The following is a 21,156-nucleotide window of genomic DNA, read 5'->3' on the forward strand; positions in this document are numbered from 1 at the left end:
AATAAAGTTTAGGTTTGTATGTAATTAGAGGAAACCTGTCTATTTTAGTTATGTTCTGAATCTTAGTCTTCTATCCAAAACAATCATAATTTTTCTGACCATTAAGAAAACAATATCAAAGAATATTGTGGTTATTACAGACATTTTTAAGTTGCCATACAAGAAAAACGTCATTTAGAATGAGTGTGACTGTGTCAGTGCTCAGAGTGCAGAAGAGATTTTTTTTTAAAGAATTCCCAAGTGACTGAAGATATCTTATTTTTTAATAGAAGTCTAAAATTTGCAAGTTTACAGGTGGCTTTGTATGTTTAAATGATGTAATGGCTGTATGCTTGAAAAAAAAATGCAATTGCAGACTTTAGTTAGGTGGGTTTTTTAAACATCCCATGTTCAGGGTCCAATTTTGTTCTTATTTTTCAATGAGACTAACAAATACAAAATGTTTACATAATTTGAATAAAGTAAAATTATAGCCCGCTGCACTGAGTAGTATATTTAGATAATGGTAACAGTTAAGGTTATCTGGGTCTTTATACATCTATCATGCTATTAATCATTGAAGAATGTGGCTTATCCTGTCTGGTGACAGACTAGGAGGAAGATAACAGAGTGAGGCCATTTTGTGGCATTTCTGAGCCTCCTTGCCATTTGGGCAGCACTGAAACCGCTTGGAATTGAGGTGCAAACATTCCTGCCCCCCCCATCCGTGAACAGCCAGTCCGTTTCATCTCTAGTTGTATATGCCATTACATTTCCAGGGGAAGTGCAGTGGGTTAGCAGAGCTTGTCCACACGTACCTCCGTGTGTAAGCTCTGCTCTGACAGCGGTGAGCTCCGTCCTCCCCCATCTGTGTTGGCCCAGCTCAGCGATTGCTGCGCAGGGGGGGACTGCTGCTTCAGCACGGGCAGGGAGGTAGGCCGCAGACAGTCTGCAACTGCAGGGCCTGCCTTGCGGTCAGTTAGTCAGCACGGAAGCAGATACGCCAGAAAAAAATGAGTGTCATGTGGAGCTTGTCACGGTGCGCTTTAAAAGTTGCGTTCTTGTGCCGTACTTCACAGAAATTATTTTCTCAGTAATATACAGGCTATAGAGCGACAGTGGAGAATGTAATTAAGCTTAAATCTGTAAATCCATTTAAATCCACAGTACTTTCAGCTACAAAATTTACAATCCGATAACGGTCTAAATGTTAATTTGCATGATTGATAGAAGGTTGGCAGAAACTGAAAAAATTTCTTTGAAGATTATCTGAACTGATGAGGTTACCAGAATCTTTTGTTTACTCTTGACACACAGAGACATTGTGCAACATTTTATTGTGTTCACCAAAGCAAACAGGAGCAGGGAGGGGGGAGGTAAGGAGGGTGGGGGTGGGAGAGACAAGACCATATAAAGGGAATTGTCCTGTGTTTTTATTTCACTTTTTCCACAAGGTTCATGACTGCAAAATGAAGCTATTCTTCCTAAGTTGCTTGCTGGTTTCTTGCTATTGCCAAGTTGGGGCAGTGAACAGGGAGTACTACATCGGCATTACAGAGACAGTGTGGAACTATGCACCTGGCAATACCGATGTCGTATCTGGACAGCTTTTTGCGGAAGAAGAGTAAGTAGAACAGTTTACACTGGATGAGTTTGATTTTACAGCATTGTCTGCTGTAGGCACTAGGACCAGACTGAAAACCCGGTGAAGGCAGTGAAATGAATCATGTTGGTGTCAGTGGATTTTCTGTCAGATATGTAAGGGAATTTTGATTTTTTTTCCTGGCTTGCTTGAGAATTGAATTCCAAAGCTCTGCTAATTAAAAGCATTGGAATATGCAGGAGTTTTGTGAATTTGTTGGAATGAAATGTTTACTAAGTAGAGACTAGAAAAAGGCCCTGAATGTCTAACGATGTTTAATTTTGAATGACTAAGGTGCCAGTGCTGAAAAGGTTCTTGCTGTTATGTTTTTAAAGGCAGAAGTTTGATAAATTTAAAACTTTCCTATTGGGCACAGCTTTCCTTTTTAGATATTCATTGTTTGCAGTGGTAGTTTTCACTTGTTGGAGGTGCAGAAGCACAGCTGGGTCCTGCCACCCACAGTGGAGTTACAAGGAGTGTCCTGTGCAGAGTGAGCGTGGTAAGCAGGGTGAGGAAAAATATGGTGGTGAGGAGGGGAGCACCCTGAAGATACGAATAATCAATAAAGTATACTCAAGTATAAAAGGCATCAGAAAAATTTTTTGGCGAGAGAAAAAAAATGTTCCTTTATTTTTTTCCGGTGCCTTTAAAATGAAGTAGGACTAAACTAAAATTAAAACAAGGAAGAGAGAAATCAGAAATTAGAAAAAAAATCGCAAAAATACAGTTCTCATTTAGTCTGAAGATGAGGGATTAGAAGATTTCCTGTGGTTTGTTTTCTCCAGTGAGAGCCAATAATATGTCAGCCGTAATCTGCCACTTCATCAGGCATGAGATGAAGCAGTCAACTTTTTTTTTTTCTACTCATAAACTGAGTGACATGTAAGATGCTGCCAGTGATTCAGCAGGCTAGTAATTCTGATAAATGGTGGAAGCAGGGCATCTTGTCTGAAAATTGCAGAGCAGTGTGTTGTAATACAACAAGCCACTGCTGTTCACTGCACTTTCACTGCTCTTCTCTGCTTTATGACAACCTGCAGCATGCTAAATTAATTCCGGTTTTTAACTGGTTGTATGCCTGCAATGGAGCTGGTCTCTTTTATTGTACTTTTCATTTTTAGCTTCTCTAATTCTTCTTCTGAACCCTTCAACTATGAGGCTGTGCTTGTACAGAGATTGATATTCATAGAGGCAGAGAGGAGCAGAAGGGAAGAGCGTGGTGTACCTGCTAGAAGGAATACTCTACCATTAAATGGTAGCTGTTTAAACAGTCCAAGAAGAGCCATAACATATTTGTTTGATTTAATTTGTGGCTAAAAGCTTCATGTACTCAGACTTCCAGTAACTGAGCCTTTGGAACTAAGTTTATGCTCTCCAAGTTTCATGGAGATGAATTGGCATTTTAATTACACTTCAGATCTGTGCTTGCCAAGGTACAAACAATTCCTTCCCTACATGCTCAAACAATGCTCAGCCTTGTGGGAAATACTTCGCATTTTTGGGCAGTATTAACTTCCTCCACAATATGGTCTGCTGGGAATATGAAACCAAGTCGTCTTTGTTTCTCATCACGGAAGATGAGAAATCAGGAGGCTGCTGAACTTCAGGCAGTGTTGCCCTATCTCCCGGGATTGCCTTCTCCTGGAGTAGGTTTACTTCCACTGCTAGTCCTCCTGAAATGGACAGGGAAATCTGCAGGAGGCTTTGTTGTCAGTGGGACTCTCTGGAGTTGAGGCTAACAGCATCAGCCGATAGCAGCTCTGCCAGTTTGAACAGCCAGCGCTGTCAGCCGCTCTCGCCGTCCTGGTTAGTGAACAGAACCATGTTTCCCACAAAGATAACTCTTCTCAGAGACTAAAATATTTAATGAACGGTACTTGACCCTCAGCACAGTCAAAGGTTGGCTCCAAAGCCGTTCGCAGTTGACAGCTGTCAGAGACACATGGTGACCCCTCGCCTGCAGCTGGTGGTGTTGGGCAGTACATCCATGATAGCTACATGGCTCAGAGGTATTGATACCACGTGTAGGCAATACCATCTCCGTCAGTCTCATTTTAGGTCATGGGTTAGGCTGTTTCCTCGCTAACCAAGCTCTCATTTTTAATATAAGTGTTTCATTAATTGAGAGGAGCAATGGTCCAGTAGTTAAGGCACTTAGTGATTGAAGAGGTCGTTGTAAGTCCCTGCTTTCAGGTAACCCATTTGTTTATTTTTGGGCTGAATCTGTAAAAATGACACTTTATTAGGGTAAATCCATATCAAGCTCTGAGGCTGTGATTTGTCTTCATCTGTGACTGGTGAGCATGCTGAGGGCTTGGTCTCACTCATTTCAGCACTCTGCATGCCCCTCACCCCCCCCATGCACAGACTTGACATTAGCAGCACCTTGTAGTTTTGTTCATGTCCAGCCATCTTAAATATATTTTACAGCTGAAAAGTTTGCTGTAAAAGCTGCATTGCAACTGAGCAAGGACTATGCAGTCAACATAATAGCATGATGATGGAGATTATTATTTTTAACAGGCCATGTTAAAAGTACAAAAGTTTTGAGCAATAAGAACTGTTGTTTGCCTTGTCCACATGGTCTCAAATTTGCCTGAAACTGTATCAAATACCTTTATCTTCAGTCTACAAAATAGGTAGGGAAAAAAACACAACAGGTCGGTGCATGATATTTAATCTCTATATGGGTGCCTAACTCTTTATGATAAGAGACATATTTGCTCCTAAACACAGATTTAGTTGTCCACAGTACTACGGAGGTCTGATCTTTATTTGAGACCCTGCTAATTAATACCATTCAAATATAAAATTAGTTTCTGACATTACAGATGTGTCTGTGTATTTTCTTTGCAGGCAGGCTGGAGTCTTTCTCAAAAGAGGACCACATAGGATAGGAAGCACTTACAAGAAGGCTGTCTACACTCAGTACACCAATCATTTATATGATGTGATCGTTGACAAACCTTCCTGGCTGGGTTTTTTAGGCCCTGTCATTAAGGGAGAAGTTGGAGATTCCATTATTATCCACTTGAAAAACTTTGCTTCCAGAAGCTATACGCTGCATCCGCATGGCATAAGATACACAAAGGAAAATGAAGGTAAGCTTGAGTCCATTCTGTGCCAGAAATTACCAAAAGTTAATAATTCCTCTGAGTGTAAGTGATAATCTCTCATCAAAGAGAAGACTCGTCAAGTAAATAAAGATTTAAAACAGGACGCAATCAATTTAAAATAGGAGCTGAGAAGTTTGATAATTTTTTCAAGAGTGAAATGCAAAGCCAAAAGTTGAATTCATAAAGAAGGTGATTTTAGATCAACATTTCACCTCAAAGAAGAGTATTTATATTTCACCTGAAATAAGGGTATAAATGTATATGAGAGATGTAGGCATTGAGGCTATATCTAATGGAAAAACGATGCTGTTGTGAAGAAGATGTTGTTAACAGTGATAACTTATAATTCCAAATTCTTAGCACTAAATTGGTATATATTGTATATAAGATACACAAGAATTTGTCAAAATGGAGAAACTGCTACTGCTTAGTAATAAATTAATGAGAAAAAAGAAGTGACACACTTTAAGATGTATTGTGGAGGTGTTATTGGGACTAGTGATGATTTGCCTTTGTGATAGCTGGTCTTGCCACACTCAGGCAATGGAGGATTTTCTGTACCAGACAGCACCAGACTATGCCTGAAAAGTTGAATATGTTGGAAGTTTTATTTAGTGTGCCTTAAAAATGGTGTGTGAATTGTTGAGAATATGTTGTCTGAAAAGCAGTCTTTAAAAATTTTTCATTAGAAGAATTTATGAAATATCAGCCTAAGTTCTAATAGTTCATGAAGTTTTTCATTTCAACTAGTATGTGTCTTAATAAAGACGCGTTCTGTGGAAGCAGAACAGTGTGTTATGTAGCAGTACATGCACTTTTTGGAACAATGTTTAAATTTTTTCTGTTGCTCTTATTCCAAGGACACCTACATTCCTTGAGGATATATGCAATATTTTAGACCAGTTTCCAAGATTTATATTTAACAAATCTTTTACAATATTTGAACTGTTATCTTTTTAGCAGAAGTACATAGTGCCATCCTAATAAATTAAGGACTAAATATAATGTGCCATTAATCAAAGCACTCCCATGGAATTCAAAGGCAAATGAAGATACTCCTAAAGAGAAGGAAAATATCTACCCACCCGATTTTAAAGATTTTTTTAACCTGTATTCAGATGTTCAGTCCATGTTACTGCAACATGTAGTTAACTATAAAGCATGGCAGATGCTATCCTGACACCATATTGTGAATGTATTGTGTTAATGGTGGCTGTGTGGTATTGTTCAGGTGCTTTTTATCCTGACAACACGAAAGATCTGCAAAAGAGAGATGATGCTGTGGAGCCTGGAGGCCAGTACACTTATACATGGGACGTGACAGAAGATCAAGGTCCAGCTAAGGGAGATGCAGACTGCATAACCAGGGTTTACCACTCCCACATAGATGCTCCAAGGGATGTTGCCTCAGGGCTTGTTGGGCCTTTAATAATTTGCAGGAAAGGTAAACCATAAATAAATAAGTAAATAAATACATATGCAAGGTGATTGATAATGGTTATTGATAAATATCAGTGAAATAATTTACTGGAAGAGGAGAAGATTACAGTTAATTTTGAAATAGCAGCTTTTTATTTTCCCAATTAGCTACCTTTCAGTAGTATAGGAAATAGTTTGATTTTTGTGTGTGACGGCAAATATAACTTGAAGAACACTTTGTCCACAAATCCATGAGTGAGATGTGTTCATGCTAGTAATGCAAAAAGGATGTGTAAATACTGGTATGAGAAACAGATTTACTGTGATCTTATCACATGCAATATTTATTCTTAGTAAAGTTATTTTATAGTTTCTATCCAAACCGATTTTTGTTTTCTGAGTTGAACAGAAACTCACTCTCAAGAAAAGTGCCAAAATACCAAGTAAACAGTGACCAGCCTTATTGATACTACACTTAAAACTGATGAAAAGATAATGTCAGCTGCCAAAGACTTTGAATATACCGCTTTCTTTTTCAGATACTATGAATAAGGGCAGCGATAAACACTTTGATGCTGAATTTATCCTTATGTTTTCTGTGATGGATGAAAATCTCAGTTGGTATCTAGAGGATAATATCAGGACATACTGTTCCGAGCCTTCCACAGTTGACAAAGATGACGAGGACTTCCAGGAAAGCAATAAAATGCACTGTGAGAGAACGTTATATTAATGTTGCTTGTCATTGATATGGTGAAGTAATATTTTTATGTATTGTCTCTTTTAAAGATGAACTGTAGATAATTTTTTTTTTTTAAGCAGGGCTTTTTCTTGGAGGATTAAGAAAGATCCTTTTAACTAAAAAAAGATAAATTAAAAAGTGATGGCAAGTATTGTACAATCCAACCTTTGGAGTTGCGATACAAAATTCTCAGGGGGCAAGAACCTCTTTGTTGGTATAAGGTCCCAGGCGCTTTAAACAGAGTTGGGTTACTTCGTTCTGTTTGTTAGTTCTGAACTCTGTACTATAAAATTGCAGTTTAGAAAAGCAGTTTTTACTGTTAGTGTTAACAAAGAAGTTACCTTTGGTTCTGATGTGGATTCCAGAATTGTAGCAGGAACCGCTAGTCATGGAGGTAGTTGTGCAGAGGAAGTGTGTGTCTGATATCGGCCTGCTTTCACAGATGCGGAGTTTTTGTTTTGAGCCTCTATTTTAGAATAGAGCAATGGTTGTATGACACCTGCTTTTGAAGAAAAGATCCTAAGGTCTGTAAAGGTAACTGTAATAAATAATATTTCTTTTAGCAATCAACGGGTACATGTATGGATACCTCCCAAACCTCACAATGTGTGCGGAAGATAAGGTAAAATGGCATCTTTTTGGCATGGGTAATGAAGCTGATATCCATTCGGCCTACTTTCACGGACAGACCCTAATAGAAAGGCATCATCGAGTTGACACCATCAACCTCTTCCCAGCCACCTTTATTGATGCTGTCATGATACCAAGGAGTCCTGGGGAATGGCTGCTCAGCTGCCAAGTGAATGACCATATCGAAGGTACAGAATAAGTTCCAGTGGTCAGAATTTTTTTTTAGCTTGAGCTAACAGTTTACTGAGTCACTTTAGCAGTGCTCCTGACCTGGTTATATGCCAGATGATATTCTCCTCTAGGTAACAAAATTCTCGTAGTAACTGAAATGCCTAGAAGTGTATTAGATGGGCTTGAGCATGTAGCTAGCCACAGAAATCAAGGAAATTCTTGTCTGTGATGGAAATTGTTATCAGTTGGCAGCAATTGGCACAGCTGCACTTTTGCAAGCCTCAACTTTAGACAAACAATAGCATGATGTTTGCCTCTTACTGAAGATAATTAATCACAATTTTCAGTTTGCCAACAAAAAAAGTTGGGGCTCATTTCATGTTTGGGCAAGGGGTACAGGACAGGCAGGCTAACTCGCCTGCTGACAAAGACACATTCTGGGAAGTGCATTGGCTAATAAGCAGAAATTATCTGCATTTCTCTTCCCTGTATCTTCCTGTATTTCCAGTGTTTGTTAACCGTATGAAACACTTAGAAGCTCATTCCACACTTTTCCACGATCTATATACCTATAAGTGAGTTAGAGAAGTAATTTGTCACAAAAGCGGGAAGGGACACAGAACTCAAAATAATTCTCCAAGATTTGAAAATTCTGATATAAAAAGGAGTATGTTTAACTTGCAGATTCAGCTGCACAGAGGTTATAAGTTTTGAAATCGCTATCACGTCAAGCAGCATCCTGATGCTGTTGAAACATCCTGGGCAAGACTTAAATCCAACAAATTGGCCTAATCTATAGCTGTAAAAGGGTTGTCTTTATTATATTATTTGTATCTCCAGCAAGCAGATTTGCTAACAGACCTTTCTCCTAGGATGCAGACACCCAGGAGTTTCACAAGTGGGCTGTTGATTAGATTTAGAGGGAAAATGGTCAGTCTGGTAGCACCTGGCCTTGACTGAAGTGCTAACTGACAGTACTGTTTCCACTCCATCCTAATCTTTGTAACTGCCACATCAGTTGCAGCTTTACAAGTGGAATGCACTTCACCACACCTGTCTGCCTACTGTAAATACCATGGTTGTGTTTCTATGTCCTAGCTCAGCTGGTGTGTATTCATTGATATCATTCATCTTCCTTTTCATTTGTGATTTGCATTTCCGTCAGTGGTATGGGAATTCTCCAGGGAAGAGACGAGCTACTGGAAGCAGGGAAAGAGAAAACAAAGTGTGGTTCCTTCTTCCTAGTTTTCTCTACCTCCTCATTTTTTTCCAGGTGGTATGCAGGCCCTTTTTCAAGTAAAAGATTGTAGGAAGTCCACAACAGATGACAATGAGAGTACAAAGGTAAGACAGTACTTCATTGCTGCTGAAGAGATCATCTGGAATTATGGCCCATCTGCAATGAACCATTTTACAGGACAAGAATTAATTGCTGACAGGTAAATGCGTCTAACTAAGGAAGTTTAACTTTGCAAGTAGAATTGATACAAAAATGCTAAATAAGGTAAGCAGTATAGTAGAACTGACTTTTAAGCAGAATTTCTCATTGTCCTCACCTCTGCTTAAGTATTAATACCAGGATATATCAGACTAAATTAGGTCTATTGTTTTCCTTGCAATCTTATTATAAATTTTGCTGTAACATTACAATTCATCTTCATCCTAGTGAAATTACTAATGTCATATGTAGGCAGTGACCTCTGATGATTCAAGATGGTTGACTATTCTGAGTTAGAGAACAAAGCTAGGAATTCATGATCATCTCCTTAGCTGATGAAACTCATGCTAATGGTATCTTAGCTAGCAAATGACGTGCATGTAGCAAAGATAGCTTTGCCCTTTGCTCTGTGCTTACATATTTAAGACCTGGGTCAATTCACTGAACACATTGATTCTTCAGATTTATCATCATAAGAACGCTTACCTGCCCCACAAGGGACAGGGCACAGTTCATTGTTTGAATAGTGCTTGTAAAACATTGAAAGGTCCTTTTCTGAAGAGTAAAAGTGTAGCCTAAATCCTCTCACTTTCTATTTAAATGTTACATATTCTTGGTGTTTGTATCTATGGTTGTTAAATTATTTGTAAATTTTATTAAAAAGAAGAGTAAACTGGGTTACAAAATGTTGACTAGAAATCATTGTTGATGAGTCTCTAAGCGTGCTGGCTTTATAAGGGCAACACAGCACAGTGTCTTTTTCTCAAAGAGAAGTTAGTGAAGGATAATGGATTCCTGCACATCCTTATATGGGACTGCATATAAGTGTGATGGCCGGATCACTGAAAGGAGACCTAAAAGACAAACTCAGCATGTCTTACCTCAGAAAATAGGGTTAAGGTCCTGACTGCCTTTGTAAAACTGAGCATTACGACTTGAACTGTTTGCATCTATTGCAATTTCTTTTACACAGTGAATCTCACATATTTTTTGAACAAAGTGAGACAAGAATTGGTGGCTCTTATAAAAAAGCCATTTACAAAGAATACACAGATGGCTCTTTCACTGAACATAAAAAAAGGCTCGCAGAGGAAGTGCATCTTGGACTCTTAGGTAAGATATCTAAAATTATTTCATGTCAAAGATTTATGAGAGTAAACTTCCACTGGCTAGCCAACAGTGCCCCTTCACCTCCAAGGGGGACCCTTGGCTCTCCCTGCCTCCTGCAGATGCTGATGCCTGTGGCTTCCTGCAACAGACACCTCAGGGTGTAAGAAAGCTCTTAGGACGATGCTGTGGTGGTCCCCAACTTGCCTGTGGGAATATGCTGTGGTGTCCAAAGGTCAGGCTCTGAATTACAAGGCCAGGCTAGGCAGGTCTAGCCCTTTTTTATAACCTGGCTACTTCTGGCATGGCTCTGGACTGAGTCTGAGGTTGGTGGTCATGTCTGTAGATCCCTTTTCAAAGGGCAGAACTCTCCTGCATATCACTGGGACTTCTTGAGGAATTGGGAATGGAGCAGTCCAGTTGCTGCTGGGCTGCCATGTGATTCAGGCCATGTGCCAGGGACCTGGTCCCCGAGGCAGTTCCCCACACAATGGGAAAAGCAACCAGCTATTGATCGCTATAAGCTCTGGTGATCTGTACATCACTTGATAGAAACATCTTGTAATTAGACCATGTGGTCTTTTCTAGGACCTGTTATCAAGGCTGAAGTGGGTGAAAGCATCAGGGTGACCTTCCGAAACAATGCCAGCCGCCCGTTTAGCATTCAGCCCCATGGTGTGAGTTACCGCAAGAGCGACGAGGGGGCGTTGTATGGTGCCGCCTCCAGAGGTGCGCTTATAGATGGGGATCCTGCAAGCACCAGAGAACAAGCTGTTGTACATGTTGATGTATTAAAGGTGATAAAATAAACAATGTTCATTAGGCAAAATTCCTAACGTTGATTTCTATAATAGGTACTGAATCTCCAGCCTCTCACGTGAGTCCTGGTGCTACGTTTACGTATGAGTGGAACGTGCCAGAAGATGTGGGCCCCACAGACCAAGATCCAGACTGTTTAACCTGGCTTTATTACTCAGCTGTGGATGCAGTCAGAGACACCAGTTCTGGCCTTGTGGGTCCTCTCTTGGTGTGCAGGAAAGGAGCTCTGCTTCCTTCTGGGAAACAGGTCAGTCAAGAAAATCAGAAGCACTTGCAAAATTGTAGCTGAACCTGCTTGCTCTTCCTGAATTGTGCTCTCATGGCCTGCTACGTTAATGACCACTCAGCACCACCTCCTCTTCACATCACAGTCTCACCCATGTGCTGAGCGAAATACATAAAATGAAGAAAGTGGGTTGGTTGGTTTGTTTTGAAAAAGCAAACAGCAGTATCAGTCTGGCTCCAGACAGCCACTGTATTGTGAAACCACCATTGCAGTGAGCAACCACTGGCATTCAAGTCTCAAGATGAGAATGACTAGAAAAATGTAGATACTTTAAAGACCAAAACACACATTCATTTCTGGAAGTAGTTCCTGCTGGTAGAAAGAGCATTAGCAGCAGATATCTAGTCATCAGATACAGCAATTAGAGATCTTTGAGATGATCAGAATGAAGTATCAGTGTATGCATCTATCCTACTTCGTGAATTACATTCATAAATTATTATGCACATAGAATATTTTCCTGATGCTTTTTGATTACTCATTTCTATTTTCCTTTGTGCTATTTCTTCTCAACAGAAAAATGTGAACGTGGAGTTTTTTCTACTTGCCACAGTATTTGATGAGAATCTGAGCTGGTACTTGGATGACAATATTCTGATGTTTACACTAAATCCTAATAAAATAGACAAGGATGATGAGGACTTCCAAGAGTCTAACAAAATGCACTGTAAGAAAATTATTAGTTAGCCCAATATACATTTCTACAATAAGGTTTTTACTTTTGTGATCTCATGTTGGAGACTGAGAAATTGTATAGTGGCAGAGACATTTCATTCCTTTTTGTTGGAAACAAACCCAGGTTTGAATGCAATTCAACTTCAGCTAAATGTGGTAGTTCAAAATATAATGCCAGCTGTTCAGTGTCTTGCATGGCAGTTGAGCATTTAGCACTGTCATGTACCACTTTGAGCAGACAGAAGGAGGAATTCACATGCTCATCAATGACCTGGATGAGGGGACAGAGTGTACCCTCAGCAACTTCGCTGATGATACTAAGCTGGGAGGAGTGGCCGACACACCGGAAGGCTGCGCTGCCATTCAGAGAGACCTGGACAGGCTGGAGAGCTGGGCAGAGAGGAACCATAGGAAATCAAATAAGGGCAATTGTAGGGTCCTGCACCTAGGGAAGAACAATCCCAAGCACCAGGACAGGTTAGGGGTTGACCTGCTAGGAAGCAGCTCTGTGGAGAATGACCTGGGAGTCCTGGTGGACAACAAGCTCGCCATGACTAGCAGTGTGCCCTCATGGCCAAGAAGGCCAGTGGTGCCTGGGGTGCATTGAGAAGAGCGTGGCCAGCAGGTTGAGGGAGATTCTTCTCCCCCTCTACTCTGCCCTGGTGAGGCCACATCTGGAATATTGTGTCCAGTTCTGGGCTCCCCAGTTCAGGAAAGACAGGGAACTACTGGAGAGAGTCCAGCGGAGGGCTGCGAGGATGATGAGGAGACTGGAGCATCTCTCTTAAGAGGAAAGGCTGAGAGAGCTGGGTCTGTTTAGAAGACTAGAGAAGACTGAGAGGGGATCTTATTAATGCTTATCAATATCTAAAGGGTGGATGTCTAGAGGAGGGGGCCAGACTCTTCTCTATAATGCCCAGTGACAGGACAAGGAACAATGGGCACAAACTGGAACATGGGAAGTTCCATCTGAAAATGAGGCAAAACTCTTCGCTCTGAGGGTGATCGAGCACTGGGACAGGCTGCCCAGAGAGGTTGTGGAGTCTCCTTCTCTGGACATATTCAGCATGTTATGTCTGAAGTGTGTATTATTTAATCTGTATTACAAAATTAAGTAATGTATTAATTAAGGTGGGTTTTGCTTCCTCAAATCTTCTACAGCCATTAATGGTTACATGTATGGAAATCAACCTGGACTTGAAATGTGTAAAGGAAGTGTGGTTTCCTGGCATTTGATGGGCTTGGGGTCAGAAGTTGATGTCCATGGGATATACTTTTCAGAAAACACATTCGTAACTAAAGGAACAAGAAGGGATACAGCAAATCTGTTTCCACATACGTTTCTTACAGCTGTTATGAAGCCTGATTCTGAAGGTAAATGCCTTGTTTAAAAATCCTGTTAGTAGTTTAGAAATTGTTTACCTATGAACACTTTATGCTCAGAGACAAGCTTTAAATAGCTGATATTTTGATCCTTTGGGTGGTAAAACTGTGTACAGCTGCATTTGAACGACAGCAAACATGTTCATAGAACATAAGCTCTTAATGCTAAAGCCTTGACTTTTCTAGCTTCTATGTATGCTGAATTTTATTACTACAAGTAGCCATATTACACAAAGAATTTGGATCTTACATGAGCAATAGCCTGTGTGTCAGTCTCTAAACACTGAATCAACATAGGTAACACAATCTCAAGATCTGCTAGTAACAGATTTTTGTTCTCAAGTCTTTGTTTCTTGTACGACCTCTAGGCGTTTTTGAAGTGTCGTGCCTGACAACAGATCACTACACAGGGGGCATGAAACAGAATTATAAAGTGAAACAATGTCATTGGTGGAATGTGGATCTATCCATGTATTTGCATGAAAAGACTTACTACATTGCTGCAGTGGAAGTTGAGTGGGACTATTCTCCTAACAGGACATGGGAATTTGAGCGGCATCAATACCATGAGGAAAGGTACTCTGAAATATACACAAGGGAAAAAAAAATGCAAAAAAGCAAAGGAGCAACTCACTTTGAACCTTTTCCTCCTCCAGGCATTTCTAGACACACTTTCCTTGCTATGTGTATTTTTAGGGCTCACTTGAATTTGTGGTCCTTCTCCAGCCAGACAGCATGATGTTCATGACATGGTCTAGCATAAATGTTCTGTGGGGCAGCTGCAGATTTTCATGAATCCTGGATAGTGCATTTGCATTTATTATTTACTCATGTTGGGACATTCCTTAATGTGGAATGCTTAAAATGTTAAGTTGTAGATACGACTACTTTGTCCTGATATTTGATTACTTACAATATGTAACATGTCTTCGTCTTGTGTTTATCTGTACTCTGAGTAAGGTTCTCTTTTACTCCTCTCAATTTCATTAGCTTACGCTAGATAAATCAATGACCGAATCCATTCACTATGAAGCTTGTCACCTTGGTGTTTATTCCCAGTATTTGAATCTCAGTGAGAGGGAACTGATCAGATGAAGTAATTCATGCCATTTAGCAGAAGAGGCTAAACAATGAACTGATGAATTTCTGTGTGTTCCACCTGTGTAAGTTCATTTGAGGTTAAAGTAGTAGATTGTAACTGCCTTTTTTTATTATTATTAATAGTATTTTCTTCTTTTTCCTCAGCTTGATAGCACATTTCCTTGCCCTGCACACCGCAGTGGACTCTGCCATAGTTCTAAGCACAAGTAATATGGACTATTCTGTTATCAGACTTCCCCCCCCCCCCCCCCCCCCCCCCCGTCTCCAGCCCCCATGAACTCAGCAGAGAATCAGTCCCTCGCATTTAATTTCAGCAAGGCACTTAAGCTTTACAAGTTCTAGGCTTTATTTCAGATCTACAGAAGTCATTGAGGGTTCTGTTTTTCGGTATGCAAGTTACTGGATGACTTCTTGCAATCTGAAATATCTGCTAGACAGAACACTTGGCATTCTCTCAAATACCATATAGCTTTGGTCTATTTATAGGAGTTTTTTAACCTTTCAGGTTAAGAGAAATCTCCCAGGTTAACAAGAATGTTTTCACGTTGAAGACACCAGTGGTCTATGAGATTACTGTTTCACTGAGTGGGATTTTTGTTTGATGATTAATTTAAAATATAAGAAATGTATGACATTTTCTTTTTTTTTCCTTTTCTTCTTCTTTTTTTTTTCTTCTCAGCCCTGGCGATCCCTTTTTAAATAAAGAAGACAAATTCATTGGCTCAAAATACAGAAAGGTAGTGTATCGTGAGTACACTGATCAGACATTCAGTACTCTCAAAACCAGAGCAGAAGAGCAGCAGCACCTAGAAATTCAAGGTATAGTCATCATGAAGTTCAGTTTCGAAACTGGGAAAAATGCAGTGAAACAAAACAAGAAAATACTAATAGAACTATACCCACTAGTATTCAACCCACACAAAGTGCCTAAACCTACATGGAATTGCTACTTTTATTATGGTGCTTTCCTTGCAAGATTACATTGCTTGCTTTACAAGAAAAAAAAAAACAAACAAACCCACAACCTTCTGGTTTGCTGCCTGGTAACAGGTCAGTGTTTTCAAAGTCAGCATAAAACTAGGCAGCAACATCCACACTGACTTGAACTACACAGTAGATGCTTGGAGCTTGTGAAACTTAATCCACTCAAGTTGGCATATCACAGTGAATGACATTATCCATGTATAGTTTTAATTATAGGGCAATGTTGTTGTGTATTTGAACAAAAACTTTCTCTGTCTGCTATTTTGTAAAACCAAGTGAATCTTTCTTTTCAATCCAATAGGGCCACTGCTTATGTCAAATATTGGAGATAAAATTATAATAGTTTTTAAGAACTTGGCATCAAGACCTTATTCTATACATGCCCATGGAGTGAAAACAGACAGTTCTGTTGTTGCTGCAACTAACCCAGGTATTAAATCATCCTTGTTTACTTCTAGCAGGTAACATCAAGCCTTCTAGTAAGGTTTAGCAAGCTTTCATGTTAGTATAGTAGGAAAGACTTTGTTTTTGTTTTTACCTCGGCTTCTTAAAATTTTGATGCTGATTATGACAAACATTTCTACAATTACAATGGCCCTGCTAACTATTACTATGTATCCTAGTCCTTGACAGAGCGGTAATTTCTCGATACAGCATGTCTGCACCTTTCATGAAAGCAAACAGAGCACAGCTTATACTAGCTATTATTTCAGAATTTCTCCTGTGATCTTTGCAAAAGATACAATTGGGTTTTTTTTAAGTATGGTAAACTGAACAGTGCAGCCACCACCACCCCCCCCACACACGCACCCAAGTGGCAAGAAGAGTCAGGGATCTGCAGAAGGGAAATAACAATAAGCTAGCCAGTGCAGTAATTGGGAAAAGGAAGTCCAAGACAAATGTAAGCTGTAAATGGAGGTAACATCTGTTTCAGGATGACCTCTTACAGGTCAGCACATGGAAAACTTCTAAAATTCATTGATATTTAATTCAGGTGAAACAAAAATGTACATATGGAAAATCCCAGAGAGATCTAGTTCTGAGAGAGGAGATCCACATTGTATTTCGTGGGCATACCATTCAACGGTGGACATCATTAAGGTATATTATTACTATCAATCTAAAGGGTTTGTTCATGACTTCAACACAGCTATACTTACAGCAAAAGGGAGATGAGTCTGAAACTCTTTTCACTTTCTCTGTGATTCCCCCCATTGCCATATCTTTGAATTTAAATGTTTCTTGAATAACCCAAGAATGTGAGGGCAGAATTTGAGAGTCACAGCCCTTCATGTTCTTGATCCCTGGTTCTTCTGCTGTTGGTACAGATCACCTCACTTAGATTTCATTCTTAAAGCTAACACTTTATAGCTTGCTCAATATCTAATCAGTCCTGTGTGGGAAAACTAACATGCAACTGTGGAACATAAATCTGCCATTTTTGTACAAATACCTATTGACTTAACTTGACTTACAATTTTCAATGGAAATTAATGTATTCATTCCTTCATGTCAGTGAACACAAATACAAAAGTGTCAAGAAGTCTATTCTGAGTAGAAACCAAGCTCAAAATCCTAAAACCTAAGAAGAATTTGTGGAAAAAATAGATAAAAATTTATTCCATTTTAATTTCTTGCTTATTTCTAGCAAGAGATGAAAAAAAGACAGTTACTCTTCATAGTCCATTGAACTTGATTCGTGGGTAGCATGTAACAGTGAAGAAATAACCTTGTTTGTCTGACACTGGCTACCTTTATTCCCAGATACTGATGGCTGTAAAAATAGTAAGAGGATTCATGTCTGGCATTAACAGTGCTTCTGCTTAGTCACATCTCATAATTATATGTTGGTTTTTTTGTTGGTTTTTTTTGTGATTTCAGGACACTTACAGTGGATTAATAGGCACACTTGTTGTGTGTCACAGACATTATCTGCCATCATTTCATACTAAAAAGAAAGTTCAATTTGCTCTTCTTTTTATGGTTTTTGATGAAAATGAGTCATGGTACTTGGATGACAACATTAAAACATATTCTACTAACCCCCACCTTGTTGACAAAGAGGATGAGGAATTCATTGAAAGTAATAAAATGCATGGTATGTTTCCCAATTTGGTTAATGTAACTTTGGAAACATTATAAAGTTATGTATTTGAAAGTACTGTATATAAATTTGGCTTTGTTATCCCCTCTAAATTTCCAGTTCCAGGGCAGAAGGCCTGAAAAATTTCACTCAAACTACTTGAAACCAGTTAATGCCACTGAATGGCTTTTTTTTTTTAACCTATGGAAAAATGGTCCCAAATTGAAATTTTGAGAAAAAGTGAAATTTTGAAATTTTGATTTTATGTCAGCAAACAACTGTTCTGGATAAGTTGGAAAGGCAATGCACATCCTGAAAGCATGTCCTGGTAAAGATTACCCTTTACAAAGAGCTGCAGGAAATGCAGATCTTTAAGAACTGCAATATAAACAATAATGTAAAGAACTTTTTTTAAACTACATCTTACTTTCTGCTTAAATATGGAATATAATCAGACCTATTCATAATATGCTGGCCAATTCTTTTGGGTTTAGGTAACATTCAAAGCCATTACTTTTGCCTGGCATTGGCTTCCAAATCTTGTATTCTATTGAAGTTTAGAGAATAACAATACACCAAATCTTATTAGTTTTCTGTGTCTTGCTCTTTCCTTCTTTTTAGCCATTAATGGGAAGGTGTTTGGAAATTTACATGGTCTGACTATGCATGTTGGCGATAAAGTGAGCTGGTATTTGATGGGAATGGGCACTGAAATAGACATTCACACAGCACACTTCCATGGCCACAGCTTTGAGTATAAGGTAACAGAGCCTCTCCACACATTTCTTGCTATATTAAGAATGAGAGGTAGATCAAATACCAGGGCCTGTAATCTCTGGTGTAAAAGTCAGATGTTACAATATTAAGGAGGACTTGTAATTTGACCATAAAGGTATTATGCCCCAATCCTGTATTTGCTCAACAGACAAGAGACAGAGAATATCTGCCAGTAGCATTTGCTGACTGGTTAAGCTCACAAGTTGCTTTGACAAGGTAGCTGTGAATTTTCATGGCTGCAGTAAGACAGCAGCTATAGTTTTCCTTCATTTCCACTTAGTTGCTAGTCTATTAATCTTTTAAGCATGAAGTGGATGTACAAAGTGATGCTTCTGTAGAAATAACATACAATAGATGTCTTTTCACTCAACTGTGATTAAAACGTTTGGTGGTAATATGCATGAAAGGTAGCTTAGAATTACTACCATCTGGTAATGCCACACTGTTCAACCACTGTTTCTTTTTGTCCTGAAGCAAACAGGGGTTTACCGGGCAGATGTCTTTGATCTGTTCCCTGGGACGTTTCAAACTGTGGAAATGACCCCGCAGAACCCTGGAACCTGGCTATTACACTGTCACGTTACTGACCACATCCACGCGGGCATGGAGGCAACCTACACCGTGCTCCCAAAGGAAGGTAGGAGCTCATCTATCTCAATAATGTTCACTGTGTTTACAGATACAGAATGGGGCTCACAGGCCAGTGTACTCAGAACCAGTTCAGGCATACAGCAATATTTCATGGCTTAATATTGATGTCAGGAGGCCAGAATGTTGCAAGCCACCTGATCATACTTGCCTCAGCACTGCTGCTCAGAAAACAGAAGTAGCTAAAAGACCGGATGTTAACTGACTATTGCTTCAGCTTTCCATCAATAAAATTAAAATGACAGGTTTTTCTTTAAAAAGAGTTCTTCATGACACAAAGTATTTCTGTACCCAAGAAGTGCCAGTAGTGTCTCTCAATCTTCATTTAAAACAAAAAGAACAGTTGGTAAATAAAGCTGAAGTCATCATCCCTAACAGTTACAGTACTGAAAAACTAAAATAGTGTTTTCTTTCTGAAGGACATGTTTTAGCTTTACAGACACTATCACCTTGCTTTAGCAATGTTACCTGTGAAAAAACTTGAATCTTGAAGAATTTTGAAAGTTCTTGTTTCTACAAGCTTAATACAATTCTAAAAACCCAATACTTTCCCGTACTCAAAAGACAGAGCATAATAGGTATGCGTTATAGTTAATTGTCAGAAAGAGAACAGTAGGAACATTTCAAAATATGTGTATGTATATATAGATATGCAACTATATAATGTACATCTGTATCTATTCTAAAAACACAGACTGGAATGTTAAACACAGTCTAGTTTTATTTTATAAACTGTTCTGATTTACAGAATACACTGTACCAAACTTGCACAGATAATAAAAAGGTTGACTTAAGAGTACACAGAAAGAGATGTAGAAATGGACTTTAACTTGTAGAAGCAGTAGGCTGGATTTTTCATAATCAATCATCTAAAGTGCATTAAAATGTACCCTTCAGTGCATTTTAAAGTTGTTTTTAAATCTTAACTCACAACGTCTACAAGGTACTGGGATCCATTGCTCTATTTTGGACTCTGTTGTCCATATGTGTAGACTATTCTTTTGATTAACTGTGTGTAACAAAAGCTGTTTTGCCCCTTACAGACAGACAGTCTCTGTTCCCAAGATTATTCAATTGGTTCAAGTGTAATGATACAAGAGGCACACTAGAATGATGAAAACATTTTACCACAGTGATTCTCCAAGATTTACCTTCAGTGAAGCATTTCTTGAGAAATACTATCTCCTGGACAATTCATCTCCACCTGTGTTTTGGAAGATTAAATTTGGTGGCCCACTGCTAATAGAAGGTCCATAGACTAAGACAACTGAATGGATATAACAGTTTATAAATATCTTTTTCTCTAAATAAAAAGAGTATCGTGCAAGCTAAACATATTCTAGGTGATGCCTAATACATGTTATTTAACTGCTGAGAAACACAGAAGAGCCAAATTAAATGTACTTTCCTTTTTTTTTTTTAACTCTATACCTAAGAGCTTTGCTCTTTGAATCTTAAACAACTCCTGCAGTGCAGTCATTTTGCTGTCACTTATGTAGTGCAGACCTAGGCAAATTAAGCACTTCTTGACAGATGGAAGCAGCAGTATTAGTGCATGACTGATGTTAGTCAAAAATGAAAGCAGGAAGAGCAGGTATTGTCATGCCATCCAGTTGTGTTTTAATAGCCCAACTCCACGTGTTAGCCTTGTGTCAAACAAGAGGGAAGTATGTATGGGACAGGCAGGCAAAGCAAAACATTTGGGCTTTACAGGTACCAGAACAAGCAAAGTTGCTTTACAGCAGAAAGATTGTACAGAAACCAGCATAATCCCTACTAGTAAGCAAGATCATTGATTCTGTCTGTAGCAGGAATGCTACATAGGTAAGTTAAACTATTTTTTCTCCTTTTTTTTTTTGTCATGTATTTTATTTGCAATGTAGATGGTCTCTTCTGATTGACTCTGTCAAATTCCTTTTCACTGAAGCTGTAATGTTACTTAAACAGTATTTCAAATACTTGTACTCAGTCAGTAGACAACAGGAGAAGAAAGAAAATAAAAACCAACAAGGTGGTCGTTCATATCTTCCACTCCTGTTCGGCCCACTTCTCTTTCTCTTTGATTTATGGCCTTTTTTTGTGAATTGCTAAATGAAAACATTTTCAGTGTGACACATAGATATGTAATTAAGACGACACACATAGGTATGTAATTA

At 39.0% G+C, this 21,156-nt stretch overlaps 1 protein-coding gene across 1 annotated transcript; it reads left to right on the forward strand.

Moving 5' to 3' along the window:
* The first annotated feature begins 1,405 nt into the window (after positions 1 to 1,405).
* On the forward strand, positions 1,406 to 20,333 carry CP (ceruloplasmin). Its single transcript, XM_010307786.2, has 19 exons — positions 1,406 to 1,603; positions 4,478 to 4,722; positions 5,969 to 6,181; positions 6,696 to 6,869; positions 7,462 to 7,716; positions 8,973 to 9,138; positions 10,111 to 10,250; positions 10,833 to 10,973; positions 11,099 to 11,310; positions 11,866 to 12,016; positions 13,186 to 13,398; positions 13,776 to 13,983; positions 15,188 to 15,327; positions 15,794 to 15,922; positions 16,487 to 16,593; positions 17,374 to 17,590; positions 18,197 to 18,336; positions 18,827 to 18,989; positions 20,044 to 20,333. The coding sequence occupies exons 1-19, from the start codon at positions 1,449 to 1,451 to the stop codon at positions 20,112 to 20,114; spliced, it is 3,240 nt and encodes a 1,079-aa protein (XP_010306088.2). The 5' UTR covers positions 1,406 to 1,448; the 3' UTR covers positions 20,115 to 20,333.
* The last annotated feature ends 823 nt before the right edge of the window (positions 20,334 to 21,156 follow it).

This window comes from Balearica regulorum, chromosome 9, assembly GCF_011004875.1.
Source record: "Balearica regulorum gibbericeps isolate bBalReg1 chromosome 9, bBalReg1.pri, whole genome shotgun sequence".
In the NCBI taxonomy this organism is placed as follows: Eukaryota; Metazoa; Chordata; class Aves; order Gruiformes; family Gruidae; genus Balearica; species Balearica regulorum.

Excerpts from the sequence above, each read along its gene's own strand:
- CP (XM_010307786.2), top strand. The coding sequence starts at position 1,449 with ATGAAGCTATTCTTCCTAAGTTGCTTGCTGGTTTCTTGCTATTGCCAA. Across the intron at positions 9,139-10,110 it reads CAAGAATTAATTGCTGACAG|TGAATCTCACATATTTTTTG; the intron begins GTAAATGCGTCT and ends TCTTTTACACAG. Across the intron at positions 16,594-17,373 it reads CAACGGTGGACATCATTAAG|GACACTTACAGTGGATTAAT; the intron begins GTATATTATTAC and ends TTGTGATTTCAG.